Source organism: Ochlerotatus camptorhynchus, unplaced genomic scaffold (genome assembly GCF_037179485.1).
Source record: "Ochlerotatus camptorhynchus isolate MF236.1 unplaced genomic scaffold, CSIRO-AGI_Acam_v1.1 ptg000243l, whole genome shotgun sequence".
Classification (NCBI taxonomy): Eukaryota; Metazoa; Arthropoda; class Insecta; order Diptera; family Culicidae; genus Ochlerotatus; species Ochlerotatus camptorhynchus.
The window spans coordinates 261,544-281,230 of record NW_027040733.1 but is presented as its reverse complement, the minus strand read 5'-3'; the positions used below and the strand labels follow the sequence as shown (position 1 = coordinate 281,230).

The window sequence follows — 19,687 nt, the reverse complement described above, 5'->3', positions numbered from 1 at the left end:
ATTTCGTCGTTTTCACGCTCCTTCTTCAATGCTCTATTTCTATTTTTACAATTCTTCACTTGACGGATCACGTAGCTCATGTGAGACGAATGCTTACACGAGTTTCTTGTTCCATCCGTGCGCGTTGCCTTTGGTGATCGAAATTAGTTTCTTCTGTCAAATCAACATTTTATTGTGTGCGTTCGGTAAAACTGATAAGAAAATGGTCAACGTGGCTAGGCAGTTTTGCTCCCTATCTCTCTCCTCCTCCCTTCCTTGCTTGAAGGGTGGATTTGTTTTTAACGGGACATAAGCTGGACTGAGTATAAAAAAATTCCACGCCCAACGTGGGGCTCGAACCCACGACCCTGAGATTAAGAGTCTCATGCTCTACCGACTGAGCTAGCCGGGCTTATGATGCTTTACATATATTTGAAATGATTTTTTTTTATCAAGAATAATTCAGATAAATCCCACGAGTTGTTAAGGTGATTCCTTGCAGAGTCCACAAATGGCCGCTACTTAGGCTATTTTTCAATTACACAAATCTCGGAAATCAATGCCTCATTTCACCTAAAATTGCTTCTTCATGTATACTGCAGTACAGCAAACGTGGAGTAACAATTTGAATGTTGCACATGTCGTAGATGCTGATATTTGTGCATTTAAAGTTTCGAAGTGGTTCCGAGAATAAGGATGTCGCAGCGTCAACTTAAAGATTTCATTCGGGAGCGAGTTGCAAATAATTGAAGTTCCACTCAATGTAATTCACACTTGTGACGATCATTGATGATCATCGATTGTGATCGTATAAATTTTGCGATCGTTGAAGCCCGGCTAGCTCAGTCGGTAGAGCATGAGACTCTTAATCTCAGGGTCGTGGGTTCGAGCCCCACGTTGGGCGAAATCTATTTTCCTTATCGACAGTCGATAAATATGCTTTTGTGTATTTATACACACGTGTAAGTGTTATCACCAAAAAGGTTTCCCATACCGGGAATCGAACCCGGGCCTTCCGGGTGAGAGCCGGATATCCTAACCACTAGACAATATGGGACTTGCTAAGATTGTCATTCAGTTTTGTTTTTTAACAAAGTTTCTTATTAATTAGCTAAATAGCACAGCAAAAGTTGGCCAAGTAACAAATCCTTTCAAAAAAGTATGCAGCTGGTTCATCAGAAAATCCGTATCTCGTTGGATATAATGCTAGCAAAATAAAGCAAGGTTTGAACTAAATATCGTAGCAAGACTTCATATTCATCTAAGTGTACAAAGGCTTTTTGCATTAGTTGATTCTTTTGAATTATTTTTAATTTCCGCTTGATTTTCTTTACCGTAAGTACTTTTAGTTTCAAACATTATTCGAAGATTGCTTTTCACCGAAGATCAAAAGGTTGCAAAATAAGACCATGGGTTTGGAATTGCTTGTTTATTTTCGTCATGTAAAAAAGCACTGGTACAAACCAAAACTGTATAATTGAACTGTACTATTATTCAAATATATTCAGTGTGCATCTTCGACTTTGAAGGTCGACTGTCAAGAACAACTATTCACTAAAACACATAAACACAGTCTGTATGACTAATTGCTATTATCATGTACTGTTATAAAATCCAAACGATGTAAATCAGAACTATTTTATCAGTGACCAGGTGCATATAATCGAAGACAATAAATCAAGAAGACTGGCAACTCTTCCATTTTCTCATACGAACGCTATGAGACAGGTACATTCGCGTCATCTGCCGCTCAAAGGTAAATGCACAGACAAACAGACATAACACATTGAATATTCCTCACTGTAAAACATCGTCGCTAAAACATTACCGCCATCTGTTGAGTACACTGTGGTGGGCACTACGCTGAACAGATGGCAGTATTGTGTAAACGTCAAACGCAAGGAAATTGACTATGCGCGCCACAGGTGGCGGTACTACCAACTACGATACTTTTAAATTGTCCGTTAAATGCTTGTTCGATGAAAAACTTACAAGTGTTATGTCTGTTTGTCTGTGGTAAATGCTTCGAATGAATTTGATAGCAAAGGTTCCATCCTCAGAAGAAAGGTTCGTGTATTTGCTCATTTTTCTATGCGTTGCTTCCACCTTCAATCAAGCGCAGCGCTATTGTATCTGTCGCTTGGATTCTGGGCAAAGTTGCCAGTGTTCTTGATTTGTTGTCTTCGATATAATTTAGAGTTCTTCCAAAAAACTATCTCTGGATCAGTAGGGAAACGCTCCTATAGTTGCGGTACGTTAGAAGCGTTAGGTTCCTATAGTTGTGTATGGAGTCTCCATACACAACTATAGGAACCTAACGCTTCTAACGTACCGCAACTATAGGAGCGTTTACCCTAATATAAAATGAACTTGATTGACTTCGTAATGAGAGTAAAAACTAATAGACACGAACACCCCCCGGAGCAAGTGGGGCCTAACAACTTGATACTGCAGCTTTATAAGGCCTGTCGTCGTGGTCATTCATGTTTACACCATGAATAACCAGCTCTGAAAACCGATTTTTGTTTAATCAAAAGTAATTGCGCGCAAACATCGATATGTTTCTACATGCGTTTGCCTAATAAAAAAAATGTGCACTAATGATGATTTGGATTCCCATGCATTTCTGCGCGCTCATATGACCAAATTGCGTTGCAAACATACCTATTGCTTCTATTAGCGCCCTAAAATGTACACATTCAAAAACAAACGTTTGACAAATATTCCGCCTACAAATATGCTATGAAAATGTTTTGCGCTCATCAGGTATATTTAAGATTCGTTGCGCTTATAAAAACTTTAAACAAGTTCCGAGAACTTCAGGAAAGTCCAGAACTTTGGGAGAGTTAAAAGATCTTCATGGTAAGTTCCGAAAACTTCGGTGCAGTTCCATTAACTTCAGAAAAATTTTATGAACTTAGAATATCAGTTCCATTAATTTGATGAAAACTTCAGAAAACTTTCGGTAAGTTCAAAGAGTTTCGGAAAATTGCTGATAACTTCAGTCCAATGAATATCCGGAAAATTGTGGAAACTTGAGGGAAGGTTCCAAAACGTCAGGAAAATTTTGACAATTTCAGATCCGTTAGATCCATTTCAGGAAAAAATACATTAACTAATCAGATGTTCTAAGAACAAAACTTTAAAGAAGTTGGGAGTCCCTCCCCCGTCAGGAAAATTTCAGGAAATTTAATGAAGTTAATTCCACTAACATCAGAAAGATTTCGGGAACCTTCAAGAAGATCTGATAATTTAATTAAAAATCAGAGAATTTAAAGGAACACTGAAACAAGGACCATATTTAGTTAGGAATACTATTTTGCACACTTATTATCAATATAACCACGCTTATTACTGTTTCATCTACTATGAATTCAGTATAGTTGACTATGAATGTTAAAAAATTTACTATGATTCTGGAAAAACTACTATGCTTGCTCAAAATTCATAATAATTTTGATAGAAATAATAGTAAAATCAAATGAAATTGTTTTCTGCAAAAATCTATTGGTGAGGGTATTTAATTTAAACCAGCAATATAGTATTTTTGCCATTCTATTTTGTTTCAGTGAAGGTTAGTTCCAAATATTTCAGGAAATCTTCAAGAACTTCAGTGGAAATTAAAGAGCTTAATGGCAGTTGACGTTGTTTCTCTGACCGTTATTATAAATACATATATATATATATATATATATATATATATATATATATATAATATCCATTAAAAAGATCCAAGACACTTTTAAACAAGGTTGTGGAGTCGGGTCGGAGTCGGAAAAAGTTTTGGTATCAAAAGGGTTCGAAATCAGAGTCAATGGTGTTGTAAGCGGAGGAAAAGGTAAAAATTCCGGAGAACTTCGAGATTAGGGCGTAATTGCTTTTGTAAACAAACACGTCATTTGCCGATTTTTCGCGAATTCAAACTTAATCTAAAAAACTAACAACAGAAACAGGTAGAGGAATGATTCCACTATCATTTGGTATTGTTTGTTCGCGAGATTGTTCTTTTATTTACGAGAAATTGGCGATTTACGTGTTTGTTTACAAAAGCAATTACACCCAAATCTCAAAGTTCTCCGGAATTTAATATTTAATATCGCAGATTTTGGCTCCAGATGTTTCGAAAATGCCTAAGAGAAGAGGGGGCGAAAATGAACCACTTTTCTGTCAAACGTGAACCAGCTCCTGATTGGCCGGTTTCATGTGCGTAAGATAGAGGTATAGATACATAAAGATAGAGATAGAGATAGAAATAAAAGAGTAAGAAGCCAATTGTCACCTCTTCCCGTTAGAAAACTGCCTCCGACTCCGAACGGACTGCGGCTCAACTTCCTATCCGGCATCTTAAGCAGGATTCAATTAATCCCTGTGATTATTATCCTGTGGTGTCAAATCTTGATTGGACAGTGATGTTTTACTGGAGACCTGGCCCTATGACCCCCTTCTGTGCTTGAAAATGAAAATGAAAATGAAAATGATATTTAATTGATGGCATAATAAGACATCTTAAGACTCTACAAATTGGCCATGATCCCAGGGATTTTAATTTAATTTTTAGGAACTTTGTAAAACTTCAATTAATTCTAAGAAACTCAGGAAACATCGTAGAAATTTAGGAAACTTATTAGAAAATCTGGGAATTTCATAGAACTACAGAAAAATTCGTAGAAACAAGGAACGTGGATAATAATGGATGATGGATAATGGATAATAATTTCAAGGCACTTTTTTTTGAAGCCCCATAGACTTGGAATAGTTTTGAAAATTACGTACAAATTCAAGAAATTTCTTTCGTGAAACTCCGCGGAACATCAACGAGAAACGATGTTTAGTTTATCTCAAAGTTGATCGTACAGCTGTACTTGAATTTTAGAAAAAACAGCTCTAAAAGCACAAGTTAAAAAGATATGTCTCTGAATTTTTGGCAGCTGACTCAGCACACATTTATCAATTATTGGCTCAGTATTGGGCATATTTGATTGAGTTTAAGCAAGTTAGAGCAATTTAAGAAAAACACCATTTTCTTGAAAACCTCATTTTATTGAAATAAAATGATCGTAACGTCTTGAAAATTTGCTCATTTTTAGTCGTAAAAAAATCATTCGTATGTCATTAATTTAACTAAAACTCGTCCAATATGTAAAAAGTAAAAAAAACAAGCGTTTTACAACAACAAATCTAATTTCATACAGGCTCTTCCAATAAAGACCAAAACTATAGCAATAATTCAATAAACATCTTAGAGTTGGTTGGAAATGCTAACATGAAGCTTTAGTGTGATAATTTATTAGCTAGAGAATGATCTTTAAAATAGGGTAAGTGGATAGTTCCGTTAGAGTACGGCAGTATGAAAATTGAATAGAAGTTGAAAATGAGCGAAGGGCCATTTAATGCGACAGTTTTTAAAGTCAGACGCACATCTTTTGCCTAACCCGTACGATGTACGCGGAGACTTGCCTTACTCAAACGGAACTATCCACCTACCCTCTTCTAAGGATCATTCTCTAGCTAATAAATTATCACACTAAAGCTTCATGTTAGCAGTTCCAACCAACTCTGAAAATCGCAGACTTCGCGTATGAAGTGACATAAAAAAAAAAACATTTTGAATGCACTACCCAACTAACATTTTCAGCTTTGTAAGCCAACTTTTCCAGCGTTGTGCTGTAAAGTAGCTGAAAAGAAGCTGCAGATACAGCTACAAGCAAAAGCTAGCAAAATAGTTTTGGAGAGCGTTTACTCAACTTTCTCACAACCATTATTCAATTTGTCAGTCGCACTGAATAACATCAGCCAATAAACGCTAATGTCACTTCTATACACACACTAATCAACTTTCCACTTGTAGCTGCAAAACAAAGCTAACAAAGTGAATATATTACTCATTTGATGGCTTCTACACAACCAACCACTCTTGTTGAATAACATTAACATCAAAAGTGCCTTTTCAACAACTAAACAACCTGTACTCAGCTTATAAACTGTGTTAGAGCAAATTCGAAAGCATTTTCACAGTCAACTAGGTTTATTTTTAGACGTGTGAAGTTTTACAGCTTTTACTCTGCTCTTTTATAACTAGTCGAGAAAATTGATTCATGTGTACTATTATAAAGCCTCTACTCAGCGATTTTGTTGTAGAAGGGAATGTTGATTTGTTTACATAAGTTCAAAGTGTTGGCGTAGCACAGTTGGTAGTGTCAAGGTTTGCCGTCTAGAGTTCGATTCCAGGTTCCGGTGCAGGGTAAATAATTTGGTGATGATTTGCAACTAATTTCGATTAATTTGATTCACAGCAAAATAAACTCAATAAATTCCTTCATAAAAAAGCGTAAACAGTATTTAACCCGGCTTCAAGAGAAAGCTGTGTAGTGATTATTGGACAACCGGGAAAAGGTTGAATAAGCGCCTTTCAAGTTCACACACAACTAAATAGCAGGATAACAGCTGTATAGAAGCGTTAATGGATATGCAATAAGAGCTTCTCCCGACCGTTCCAACAGCCATAAGTAGCTGACTAAGTTCACCAGATTTGCCTGTATAGAGGTTGAATAAAGGTTTCCTCATATCGTATAACGTTTGAATACAGCTTGAGGCTGTATAAATGAAATGAGTAAAGCGTTTACATTGTGAAAATTGTTAGTTGGGTAAACATCTGTTCAACCACGCGACGATTTAAAAATATATATATACACCATGTTTCAAAAAATTGTCTTCTAGGTTGTACGATCAATTTTGAGTTACACTCTGTATATGTAACACTCACAACTTTTACTGCGTACGTACTACACAATATATTTCTTAATGATATCAATCATCACACTAAATGACTATTATAAGTGAAATGTCATAACAAGATAGCTTACGTAACGTAATATCAAATTTAGACTGAACTTGGCGTTAACCCAACTTTCCTATGATTTTTGTACCATTTTGAAAAATGAATCGATCTTTTGACCGATAAAGTGAATCGAGTATTAAAAAAATGAATATTCACTAAGATCGATTTTGCCTCAAGATCGCCCAATGCTAACTCCCACATACGGTGATTGAATAAGCACCGTTCGGCGAGACCGGATGGAATTCGATTTTGAAATCTGTGTTAGGGAAAGCGCTTTTTGCAGGCAATGGGTGATAATTTTGATCGCCATTGCAACAGTTGGACATTTGTGTAATTTTCAATAGTAACCTATTGAAAATTGATAAAATGTTCATTTATGTAGCTTCGTAGAAAAATTTCCAATCGATTGGATTGTTTAGAATAAAAATCCATCCGCTGTTGACAGAATTACATATAAGTGGTAAAAACCTGACCACTTTTCGTAACTTTTCGATTTTTGAAATTGCACCCCCAATATGTTGCTGAAAGACGTATTTCTACGTCAAAAGTGACTGCAGTGTTTTAATCACTAAGTGAAAAGTTGTGTCAATTGTGATATTAGGTAGCTAAGAACTTTTCGCAAGCACAAAAATAATTCATGTAAATTAGGAGCTGTACATAAACCAGCTAGAGCGTTTGTGGGATGTTTAGTAGACAAATGCCGAATCATTTTTTTTTAATTTATATGAACCGTAGACGATTCAGTTAAACACTCCCTTCCCACTCCTCAATGTCTGTTCAAATTCGGTTTGGGTCTGGCAGAAGTCTAGTTGGTGTCGGGTTAGCTTAGGTTTTTAGTCGGAATGACGGCCAGAGCTCCTTGCAGTAGTTCAATTGTAGATGATACACACTTTCAACTAATGAAGGAGCAGATTGATACCATTCATTCAAAGGAGGTCTCTTCTATAGTGAATCATGGCTATTCTCATTTTCATCGAATATTTCAATTGAATTTGAGAATTAGCAGCACTGTTCGCAGTTAACACTATTCTTCTTTTTCTGGGTAATTTTTGGGCATCTTCTGTGTAGGGCCGTTTCAATAAACGCACCGCGGTGATTGTTGAACAGAAATATGATAAGAGTCGCGTGTTCCTTCTAGGCAATTATTACATCGAATAGTATTTTTGCAGATTTCCCCCCTATCGTGGCCCAAACGCCAACAATTTCCGCATTGGCGAATAGGATACGCACAAGACGCGTTAGGCCTTCAAAGGTAAATATTATCGTGTACAATGTACTGTAGAACCATCATCGCCTATTTTGGTTATGCGTTGAAATTCCACAATACATAGATGGATTTCTTTTGACGCAGCGTTTTTTAAACCTCATCTGAGGGCACTTCTGGTTCAATTGTAACCCATGGGATGGCTCTCACAAAGTCTTCATCGGACTCCTTCATCAAAGATTTGTCAATTTTGGGCGCAAAAATGTTTCCATCAGTTGATTCCGTTGATCACCAAAAACGGTCCTGGATAGGAATCGTTGTATGTCCTCAAACGACGCGTCCACCATTGTATCGCTTAGCTGAGTTGATGAAACAAAGGGAGAAGGAAAATAAAAGGTTGTTAGGGTCAGGTGGTGCAAGAGTGTCACCCCTAATAATTATGAAAATAAACATCTTTCCAATGCTAGCTCACCCATGAAACTATGAATGGTGTTCCTAGCAGGATTATAGAAAGTTGTGTCCAAAATGAAGTCCTACAAAAATTGCAAAAAATCATTTTGTGTTGATTATAATAATTAGACATTTAAAGATTTTAAAATTTCTAACATTTTTTCCTACGATGCCTGCATTGAGGAATCACTATTAATGATTAATTGAAACATTAATAACAAATAATAGATAAATATTTTCCTAAATTGATCAAAACTCACCTTCTTAAAAATGAATCTCACACGGGGCAATAGTGCCACCCCTACATTTCACCACATTTGGCAAAACCAGCTACATAAAATATCATCAACAATAGTTTTAATTTGATTTCATTGGTAAACATAGTTAATATGTTATGTATTGAATAATATTGTAAAATTCAATAGTTAAATTGAATAAACAACTCGGTTTATAAACAAGCATTAATCGCTTTCACTCAATTTAAGACGCATAGCACTCTTGCCCCATCACAGTTAAAAAAAAATTGGGCTGACATTTTGAAAAAAATCGTAGACAACTTTTTACGAGATTTAATTTGCATTACATTACTGATGTTTGAAGGTGATAATATGAACTTGCAATACACTGTAGAAACTCCTATAAATAACCACTATCTGGCATATATAGAACGTACAATTGTTAAGGTGGCACTCTTGCCCTACCATACCCTATTGACTTGCTCCAGAGAGCGAACGATATCGATGTGATTTTCCGGATGCACAATTAAAACTCTAAAACCGTCTGTTATTGCGAAAGGGTCCCATCTTCTGTTCATGAGCGTTTGCAGTATTAAACTAATTATTGTTCATATGCGCTAGGGACACCCAACCAAGGATTTTCTTTTGCAATGTACTACCTCATCCTGTAACAAATAATCATTAGTTTTATTTATAATACTTTTTCTGGACGATATAACCATCGAATACCAATAATTGCTCAAAACACTTCTAAATTAAACATGTCCTTTTCTTTTTACACGATTCGGCTATACAAGTGGACGCATTCCAGGATGTCTTATCATCGCTCTATGTTTGCTTTCCAAGTTGTGGATGAATCTCGTTAGAGATTAGTTTCTGGCAATAATTTAAACACTTTCAAACATTTTACACACATACATATTTTACTACATTTTTTACAGCTCAGTTATCAGTTATGGGTTTGGAGTTAAACTTTCAGTTTCACAAAAAAAAAATACACAACTGTACAACTATCTAAGGGCTAGGCTAACTAACGAACTTAAGATCTCTGTGATTACAACACTGTTTTAGTAAAACTAATAATTGCAATGCGTTTCATTCTCATGCTCTTATTAACACGCGTAGTTTTCCTTTTGTTAGATTAATGTATAAAGGAGATTTAGATTTTTTTTTCTACAATGTTGCGAGCGAAAAGAGGCTAGGTATTTCACTTTTTGCTGTGCTGCAGTGTCCGCGTTGTTGTGTCGATATATTTGGACGTATACGACAGCAGCATGTGGCGTTGCTTGATGTGCTTGGCCCGGACGTGTGCCGACGGCATCTCCTTGGTGTAGTTGCTGGGAAACCATCCGACAGACCCGTCCCGAATCCGTTCCCCTTCGTACCAGCCTAGTGTTATTTTCCAATGAAGAAAACATGTTATCGTGTTTTAAATTTTAAGCGAAAGTAGCATTACCGTCAGCCATCTTTCGATGCACGTTTACGACATCCGTAATGTCCAGATCCAGTTCGTCGGGTTGCAGTGCGTGGTAGGGATGGATAGCCACCACCTGAGGGCAGTCCCACTGTTCATAGATCTTCTCGTCGGGATTCTCCGACGACAGAGGTTCCGTCACCTTGAGCCACCGTTCGCGTTCCGTTTCCGATGGGCAGCTGATGATCTAGAGTTTGAGGGGATGAATTTTATAACATATCAATATTGTCAACAAAGACGAATACTATACCATTTCGATGGTCTTTCCTTCGTGGTTCTCCAGCAACGTCATGATGATCAGGTGTTTTCCAATGGCGTGCATCTCCTTAGTCGGCAACTGCGGCACGATGTCGCCGGAGTTGACCGACAGGAGGGCACGTGGACAGTAGTCCGTGACTAGGAAGGTTTCGTCTCTGCAATAATATAATAGCATGCCGAAAGAGTGAACTTTTTGAAATTCCCTTTGAAAAACAATCCAAACCTACCCCTTCTTTTTGGTCAACACAATCAGATCGGTGAACAGGAACGCGTAGATGTTGCTCTTGCTGAACTTCTTGCCGAACGTCAGCTTGGCTTCGTCTCCTCGCCACAGCAGATGTACCAATTCGCCCTTCTTCTCCAGCTTCCGCATCACACTGCCCGGTGGTCCGATGCCACAGGGCACAATCGCCAGCGGTCGGATGTGCGACGGGAACTCAATCTGCCGCGAAATCACCTCCATCTCGTGCATCTGCTCACTCCGATGGGCCGCATCGTTGCACTGCTTCAGGATCTGATTGATCAGTACATAAGTCTTCTCCCAACTTACAAACTCATCGTCATCCGATTTAAGTCGTTGGAGAACCGCATCCAGCAGCAGCCGCATCCGAGTTATCCGTTGCATTGGAAGCATCAAAAACGAGGACAGACTTAGGCCACAGCAAATCGGATCCGACTCCAGCTCCAGAAGGGTTTTGCTGAATTCGGGTTTGTTGGCCTTGAGGTTCTTCAAAGATCGATCGATTTTCGCCTGGTGCTCGCAATAGTTGACATACACGTGGAAGTGCTTCTCGGCGTGCTTGTAGATGCTGTGACTGAGTCCGAGTAGCATGATGTTGTCCTGCCAGCAGTTTTCCAGATCGCAAAGAAGGCGATCGGAGCACTCCTGCACCGGAATGATGTTGGCGAAGAGCGTCTTCCGCTCGGATGACGTAAGGACCTTGACGTCCCGGAAGGCCGGATGGTTGATGAAGTGGGACCTGAGCAGGTTCAGCGACTTGAGGTACGAGGCTTCCGATGTGAGGATCTCAAATTTGGCCTCCTGGAGGCGCTTCTCGGTCGGAGTTAGGGTTACTGGAAAGAAGGAGCAATTTTTAGTTAGTGGAATTGATATCCTGAACAAATTCGGATCGTTGTGTCTGGGAAGTGATTGTTCACATCATTACTGCTGATTGAATGCCAAATAGCAACTGGGAGCTATTAAACAATTTTTCTATTTGTTTTCAAGTCACTGAAATGCCGACCACCACCAGATCGGGGACGAATTTGATAAACACAATTTAACGATAGAGGGATGCAAATATTGAAATTATTGCTCCACAGTGAGTGGAGCGAAAAGTGGTCTTCAGTCACAAAAGTGCAGCTATCAAGCTTTTTCTCAGAGAAATATGGTAAAAGGTTAGACGGTAATACAAAAAGTTTGCTTACCCCTTAACAATTTACATATAAACTTGAAATGGATTGTGTAAAGTCAGTTTTTAACCAAACAAGTTTAAGTTTTGGGAGGCTATTGAGGACCCGATTAGAATAAAATGTTAACAGATTTCATAGAAGAACCTTTCCATGAATTTTTGAAACTCAGAGCTTTTGAATGTAAAGATGAATTTTATGCACTGAATACGCTTTCTTAAGTAATTTGAAACCAAAATCTTCTAAGTGAATATTTTTCTAAATGCAGCCATTTTCGAGATATATTGAAATTAAATTCGGAAAAAAAATTGTTTGTATAAGCCTTTTTCTTATATTGGTCGTGTTTATTTATTGTTTCAATGATTCATCTGACATATGATTGCCACCTGTCACCATTTGCAAGAGAGTTCGTGGGGCAATACCAGGCGGGATTCATGGGTGCCCGCGCTGCCACGGACCAAATTTTCGTGATTCGGCAGGTTCTGCAAAAATGCCGCGAATACAACGTGCCCACAAATCCGCATACGACACAATCGATCGAGATCAGCTATGGCAGATTATGCACGAGTACGGATTTCCGGATAAACTGACGCGATTGGTCAAGGCGACGATGGATCGAGTGATGTGCGTTGTTCGAGTATCGGGGACACTCTCGAGTTCCTTTGAATCTCAAAGGGGGTTACGGCAAGGTGATGGACTTTTGTGTCTGCTATTCAACATCGCGTTAGAAGGTTTGATCAGAAGAGCTGGGATAGACACGAGTGGCACGATATTCAGGAAGTCCATCCAGCTCCTTGGCTTCGCCGATGACATTGACATTATGGCACGGAACTTTGAGATGATGGCGGAAACGTACATCAGACTGAAGGCTGAAGCTAGGCGGATTGGACTTGTCATGAACACATCAAAGACAAAATACATGAAAGGAAGAGGTTCTACGGAAGACAATGTTAGCCTCCCACCCCGAGTTCAGATTGACGGTGACGAAATCGAGGTGGTCGATGAGTTCGTTTATTTGGGCTCACTGGTGACCGCCGAAAATAATACCAGCAGAGAAATTCAAAGACGCATTATGGCAGGGAATGGTGCCTACTTTGGACTCCGGAGGACGCTCCGGTCGAATAAAATTCGCCGCCGCTAGAAGTTGACTGTCTACAAGACGCTGATTAGACCGGTGGTCCTCTACGGCCACGAGACCTGGACTATGCTCGTGGAAGACCAACGCGCCTTTGGTGTTTTCGAACGGAAGGCGATGCGTACCATCTACGGTGGAGTGCAGATGGATGACGGAACGTGGAGGAGGCAAATGAACCACTGCTGCTGGGAGAACCATCCAACGTCCACATTGCAAAAATTGGGCGACTACGGTGGGCTGGGCACGTCGTTAGAATGCCGCACGACGACCCAGTGAAAATGGCTCTAGAAAGCGACCCAACAGGAACAAGAAGAAGAGGTGCGGACCGTTCGCAGACTACGAGGCTGGCGAAGTGTGGCCATGGATCGAGTTGAGTGGAGACGACTTCTTCGGATAGCAGAGGACAACAAGGCCTTAGCCTGATTGGTAAGGTAAGTATGGTTGTCTTAATGAATTAAAAAAGTAAAATTAAAACAAAAACAGGACACGTTCTAATTCAGGGCAGTCTTCTAATAAAACAGTTAACGGCACATTAATGTCACAATGCAGGTGTACAAAATTACGCTGTCTAATCACTCTCTCAGGTGCGTAAAAGAAAAGCTGCCGAAGTAATTCGGGGGAATCAATCTCGCTGGTAATGATCTTACCAGCAAACACAGCTTGAGCGTTCCGTCTTCTTTGTTCAAAGGTGTCAATTCCACGCCAAGGCAGATGACGAAGCACGTAGCGAACAAACTTTCTTTGTAGCGGTAAGCATGATTGCCTCTCACCCCAAAAGGCCTGGGTTCAATCCCAGTCGGCTCCGCCGGGATGGTCTGAGGCATAACATCTCTGATCACGCCTTCCTTCGGAAGGAAAGTAGAGACGTTGGTCCCCGGTTCATGATTTGATGGGTTGATAGGTAGGGTCCAAGTGTGGAAGCTGCCTCCCTGGCGTCAGTAGCATTGGTGCTCAGCACGGAAAACAATATCGACGGAAAACAAATCAAGGTAAAAAAAAGTAGAAGGGTCTGTGCCTAAGGGCACGAACGGAAGCTTGACGTAGGACCGCTAGTGGACGGGATAAATGTGAAGAGCATTTAGTTCTTTTAATTGATCAATTACCTATTATCTCAACTCTTTTCGTTTTTGAATTGTAGGCGTACCAAATTTTTCAAAGAGAAAGTTGATTAAGAGAATCAATCAAAATCACTTGCACCCCTGCTTCCAAGTTTGGTTACAAGATTACAACTCTGGAGAGCAGTGTGGAGTGTGGTCGTTGGGGGCTTGTGGTTTTGAATATGGAAAAACAAGCACAGATAAATTCTATTCCAACTCTTTACTGATGTAAGCTTGATGGCCCTGAAAATGGCCGTTTAATTGAAGAGGACATCCATGGCCATTTACGCTTGGCGTGTTTAGTGTAGGTGACAGCATCACGGACCTCATTTTCCAGGAACACCTTCAGCACACCTCGTAGATCAGACCGGAGATACCACGGCGAGCCAGACGACCGATGGCGGTTATCTGGAAGAACTTTGCGAAGACGCTTGGCGCCTCCCTTACCAGACCTTTTCCTCCTTTGCCACGACCAGTCAATTGTTGCTTGTTAGGTGTTAAGGAGTGGACTAGCCACCACCTTCCTACTGCTACTATAGCTGTTCACCACAAAAACTCCTCCCATTATGAGTAGTTTGCTATCAAGTAGCGACACTGGCTCTTTTCCTTTTGCGTAACCGGCGAATGAGAACGACCCATTTTGAGTTTAGTTCACTCATAATCGCCAAAAGTGCAGGAACTCAGCGATGAGTAAATTTGTGTCGTGGTTTCCTGTGAACCTAAAAAATCTGCCAGAGAATGAGGAACACATAACACGCGACGCGAATGAGGAAATTGACGAAAATTTTATTCAGCCTCGGAGTAGTACCAATAGACTGAGTGAATCCAATCTTTACTTTTCTCAAATTCGGGAATTTTTCCCTGGAAAATCCTGGAAAAACCTGGGAAAAAATGAGGCAAATTTACTCATCGCTGAGTTCCTGCACTTTATTTCTTATTTCTGAGATAACTAAACTCAAATTTGGGTCGTTCTCATTCACCGTGATATCACCTTGAAATATATCGGCGCTGGTGGTTAGCGTGATTATTTTTCAGGAACACCTTCAGCACACCTCGTAAATCAGACCGGAGATTAGTCAGACACCGCCACGGCGAGCCAGACGACGGAAGGTGGTTATCTTTTTTTTTTTTTTATATTGCGTTTATTTTTCCAGGCTCATTTGCCGTAGCTTTGCGGAGCCGATATTCATTGTTTAGATTACAAAGTTTCTTAAAACTAACGTTAGTAAAACGGGGGCCGATTACTCGCGGCTATCTCGAGGTTAGGGGCAACACATTTTAACAAATGGATGGCAGGGTAGGGATTGAGAACACAAGGTTTGGAGAGCAATGTGCTCTTGATCTCGAACTAAGCGACCAACTGATGAAAAAGACAAACATGGGGGTACACCGATGGGCAGCTAACAACTTGGGGGAACACAAGATGACACTAACTACTAAATCCTCAGATCGATCCGTTTTAAAAACACATAAATTAAATTAAAATATTCGAGATCTCGGCTCGCCAAGATGTCTCTAACGGGCCGCAAAGGTTGTTTTCCTCGGGCCCTGAGGGATGCGGATAACTCGGATCTAGCAACACAATGTAAAGTGCATGACCAAAGCACGTGGTCGGTATCGTGATAGCCACTACCACAAGCGCACAAATTGCTGCCTGCGAGCCCGATTCGGAAGAAATGCGAGTCTAACGAGTAGTGATTGGACATGAGCCTTGATATGACCCGTATAAAGTCACGGCTCATGTCCAATCCTTTGAACCATGGCTTGTTCGACACCTGTGGGAGAATAGAATGTAACCATCTTCCCAGATCACTCTCATTCCATTTTTGTTGCCAGTTGGTGAGGACGTGCTGATGGGTAATTGAGAAAAGTTCCGCAAAGGCGATTTGTCGATCAAAAATATCGCCTTCCATAGCGCCCACCTTAGCTAGCGAGTCCGCTTTCTCATTACCCGGAATTAAGCAATGAGATGGGACCCAAACTAAGGTGATAGTATAGGAGCAGTTAGATAAAGTACTCAATTTTGCTCGGATTTCGGTAAGGAAATACGAGGAGTGCTTCATCGGCCTCATTGATCGAATAGCCTCCAACGAGCTAAGGCTATCTGTAAAAATAAAATAGTGATCAGATGGTAGTGAGGCAATTTGCTCTACTGCGTAGAATATGGCTGCTAGTTCCGCAACGTATACGGAACAGGGTTTCTGCAGTTGATATGAGGCGCTATGAAATTCGTTGAATACTCCAAATCCAGTGGAAGCGTTTATAGTTGACCCATCTGTGAAAAAACTGTTATTGTTACTGACATGGTGGTACTTGTTTGCAAAAATTAAGGGAACAACCATCGACCGATGGTGATCTGGTATTCCACGGATTTCTTGCAACATGGTCAGATCAAAATTTACAGAGGAACTATAAAAGTCTTGGAGGCAAACACGAGAGGAATTGAATGAAGAAGGGCCAATCTCCAGCGTCATGTACTCGTAATAGAGACTCATGAATCTTGTTTGAGGATTTCTGTCGAGCAGCTTCTCAAAGTTTTCTATTACTAATGGGTTCATTACTTCACAACGGATAAGAAACCGGAAGGACAGTTCCGCGAAACGATCTGTCAGTGGGAGAACACCCGCGAGTACTTCGAGGCTCATCGTATGCGTCGAGTGCATACAGCCAAGCGCGATTCGGAGGCAACGGTATTGAACCCGTTGCAGCTTCAAGATATGTGTTTTCGCCGCGGATTGAAAGCAGAAGCTACCGTACTCTAGAACCGACAGGATGGTTGTTCGATATAACCTGATCAGATCTTCCGGGTGTGCTCCCCACCAAGTTCCGGTAATTGTACGAAGAAAATTGATTCTTTGTTGGCATTTTTGTTTCACATACGCAATATGTTTTCCCCACGTGCTTTTGGAATCGAACCAGACACCTAAATACTTGAAAGATATACTTTGAGTGATTGTTCTACCCTTTAGTTGAAGCTGTAACTGTGCAGGATGATGCTTCCTAGAAAAAACAACCAACTCAGTTTTCTCCGGAGAGAATTCGATACCCAGCTTCATTGCCCAAGTAGACAAATTGTCTAAGGTATCTTGCAATGGTCCTTGCAGGTCCGGTGCACTTGGCCCTATAACGGACACAACCCCGTCATCTGCAAGCTGCCTTAGCGAGCAATTTTCATCAAGACAACCATCAATGTCTTTTACATAGAAATTATAAAGAAGGGGGCTTAAACATGAACCCTGGGGGAGACCCATGTAACTAATTCGTGAAGTTGTCGAGTTTCCATGAGAAAAGCTCATATATTTCTCAGACAACAAGTTGCTCAAATAGTTGTTCATAATTGGTGAAAGCCCACTATCGTGGAGTTTATCCGAAAGGACATCGATACAAACAGAATCAAAAGCCCCCTTAATGTCCAAGAAAACTGAACCCATTTGCTGTTTTTGCGCATAGGCCAGTTGAATTTCAGTTGAAAGCAACGCAAGACAGTCGCTCGTTCCTTTGCCTCTCCGAAATCCAAATTGCGTATCTGAAAGTAAACCATTCGACTCGGCCCATTTGTCTAGATGAAAAAGAATCATTTTCTCCAACAATTTCCGTATACAGAACAGCATCGCGATGGGACGGTACGAGTTATAATCCGACGCGGGTTTACCGGGTTTTCGAATGGCGATAACTCTTACTTGCCTCCAGTCATCCGGAACAATGTTGTGCTCCAGAAATTGATTGAGGTGGTTATCTTGAAGAATTTGCGTTTGGTTCTAAATATGGCGATGAGTGTGCAAAATATTACGCAATTCCATCCTCCCTATTCGCACGCGCCCGAAGATCGGAGGCGAATGCCACTTCGACTTGTTTCGTCTACTTACTACTCTCTGACGACTGTGCTGGGGAAGCAGCATATGCATGTAGGTAATTGGTGGATTTGTTAGTTAATTCGATGCTTTTGGACAATGCTGGACATTTACCAGTTTTTCAATAGTTTCTTGTTGAAAATCAACATTCGGAAGCATTTTTATCGATGCGTAGCCATATTTCTGATCGATTGGTGATAAAATTATTGAAATTGGACCAGGGGCAGCTGAGTTATTAACGTTCAAAATCTTTCTTAATTTGTTACATGTTCCATTTTCGGTTTTCACTAAGTGTACCCCCATATAGAAATCAAAAACGTAGTCCTACGTCAAAAAAACTTTCTCTGTACACTCTCAAATCTGGCTATCCAGCATGCTTGGTATGGGCACTAGACGACAGCACTATTGGTGTTGACAGCGACTTTGTATATCTTAACTCCTATGAGAAAATCTATAAGCAAACGTCAGACTGTGCGGACTTTGCACTATCCTTTCACTCCATCGAAAATTCCCTGCCTATATTTACTGGAAGAGAATTTTTTTCGACGGTGCCGTCAACGCCAATACTTTAAGATTGATCGTACTAACGAACAATACAGCGCCCGCAGGCAAAGTGGATCGCGAAAGTCTTCAGCTATTTTGAACATAAAGCCAAGCTGCCTGTTAGCTTTAATCAGGATGTCATTGTAGTGCGGTTTTGAGGTCAATTCACAGTCGAGTGTTACTCCCAAATCTTTGACCTGGCTAATCCTCTCTAATGTTAAGGTAAGATTTGAACCACGAGATGAAGGATCTAGACACTCCGAGTTTATCAAGCTGCTTGAGGTCTACTCGGTCAAATGCAGCCTTGTGATCCGTGTAAACAGCGTCGATTTGTCCACCAGAGTCTATGGTCCGAACACAGAGCGACACAAATTCGGTCAAATTGGTTGTAGCTGACCAGCAAGGGTAGAATCCATGCTGAGCAAGAGCTGAAGAGCGCCTCATTAATGATGATCACGAATACTAATTCTGGACATTCCTTTTAGCGCATTTCTTGCGGACGGGGAACATATACGAAAATGTCCACGTCTCAGGAAATTTACTCTCCTGGAGTGAGCAACGACTCCGAACACAGCTTCAGAACGGACGCAGGAATGCCGTCTGGCCCGGCAGCAAACGAGAGTTTCAACCTTTGAAGAGCTAGATTGACGGTATGTTCACTGATGTGAAACGGACGGAGCTCAAATGCATCTGCTGGAGAATCACTTATAGCAATCGTGACTTGATTTGGTGAGGCCGAAGATTCATTGAACGAACTCATGAAATGTTGAGCAAAAAGGCGGCATTTCTCCGGTTCAGATTCAGCGGTTTGCTCACCAAGATGAACTGACAATGGCAAACCGACTTCGTGCTTTTTAGAGTTTACAAACAACCAGAAACGCTTTGGATTTCGGCGAAGAGATGATTGCGTACGGAAGACATATCGCCGAAACAGGAATCTGTTGTATTTCCTATAGTTGTTACTTGTGCGGTTGAACTCCTGCTTCGTAATGTACGAACGATTTTGGCAGTATCTTCGTAGCGATTTAGCCCTATACCGTTTCAGCCATATAATTTTAAACAAGTGTATTGCGAAATTTTTCTGCATTTAGACTCAAGTGATTTTAAGTTCGTCGTTCTTAAATTTCGTTTTCGATTTCGCTTACACCAATCCCACCTTGGAAAATATTTAACGCTTGGTTTCCATGACATTTCTTCTGATGTTTACTTTTG

General features: G+C 40.4%; 1 protein-coding gene and 3 non-coding genes across 5 annotated transcripts in view; 1 reads left to right on the top strand and 3 right to left on the bottom strand.

Moving 5' to 3' along the window:
- Window positions 1-318: 318 nt before the first annotated feature.
- TRNAK-CUU (transfer RNA lysine (anticodon CUU)) lies at window positions 319-391 on the bottom strand. The gene has a single exon. It is a non-coding gene; the product is annotated as a tRNA-Lys (tRNA).
- Window positions 392-810: 419 nt separating this feature from the next.
- Window positions 811-883, top strand: TRNAK-CUU (transfer RNA lysine (anticodon CUU)). The gene has a single exon. It is a non-coding gene; the product is annotated as a tRNA-Lys (tRNA).
- Window positions 884-964: 81 nt separating this feature from the next.
- Window positions 965-1,036, bottom strand: TRNAE-CUC (transfer RNA glutamic acid (anticodon CUC)). Its single transcript has one exon. It is a non-coding gene; the product is annotated as a tRNA-Glu (tRNA).
- An 8,870-nt stretch (window positions 1,037-9,906) lies between these two features.
- Exn (Ephexin) overlaps window positions 9,907-19,687 on the bottom strand; it is a 256,431-nt gene continuing 246,650 nt past the window's right edge. For both annotated transcript variants that reach the window (XM_065226006.1, XM_065226005.1), the window contains exons 6-9: window positions 10,667-11,513; window positions 10,432-10,594; window positions 10,164-10,368; window positions 9,907-10,096 (exon numbers count right to left, since the gene is read on the bottom strand). In XM_065226006.1, coding sequence (XP_065082078.1) covers window positions 9,915-10,096; window positions 10,164-10,368; window positions 10,432-10,594; window positions 10,667-11,513 — 1,397 coding nt within the window. In that variant the 3' untranslated portion in view covers window positions 9,907-9,914. The remainder of the gene's footprint in view (window positions 10,097-10,163; window positions 10,369-10,431; window positions 10,595-10,666; window positions 11,514-19,687) is intronic.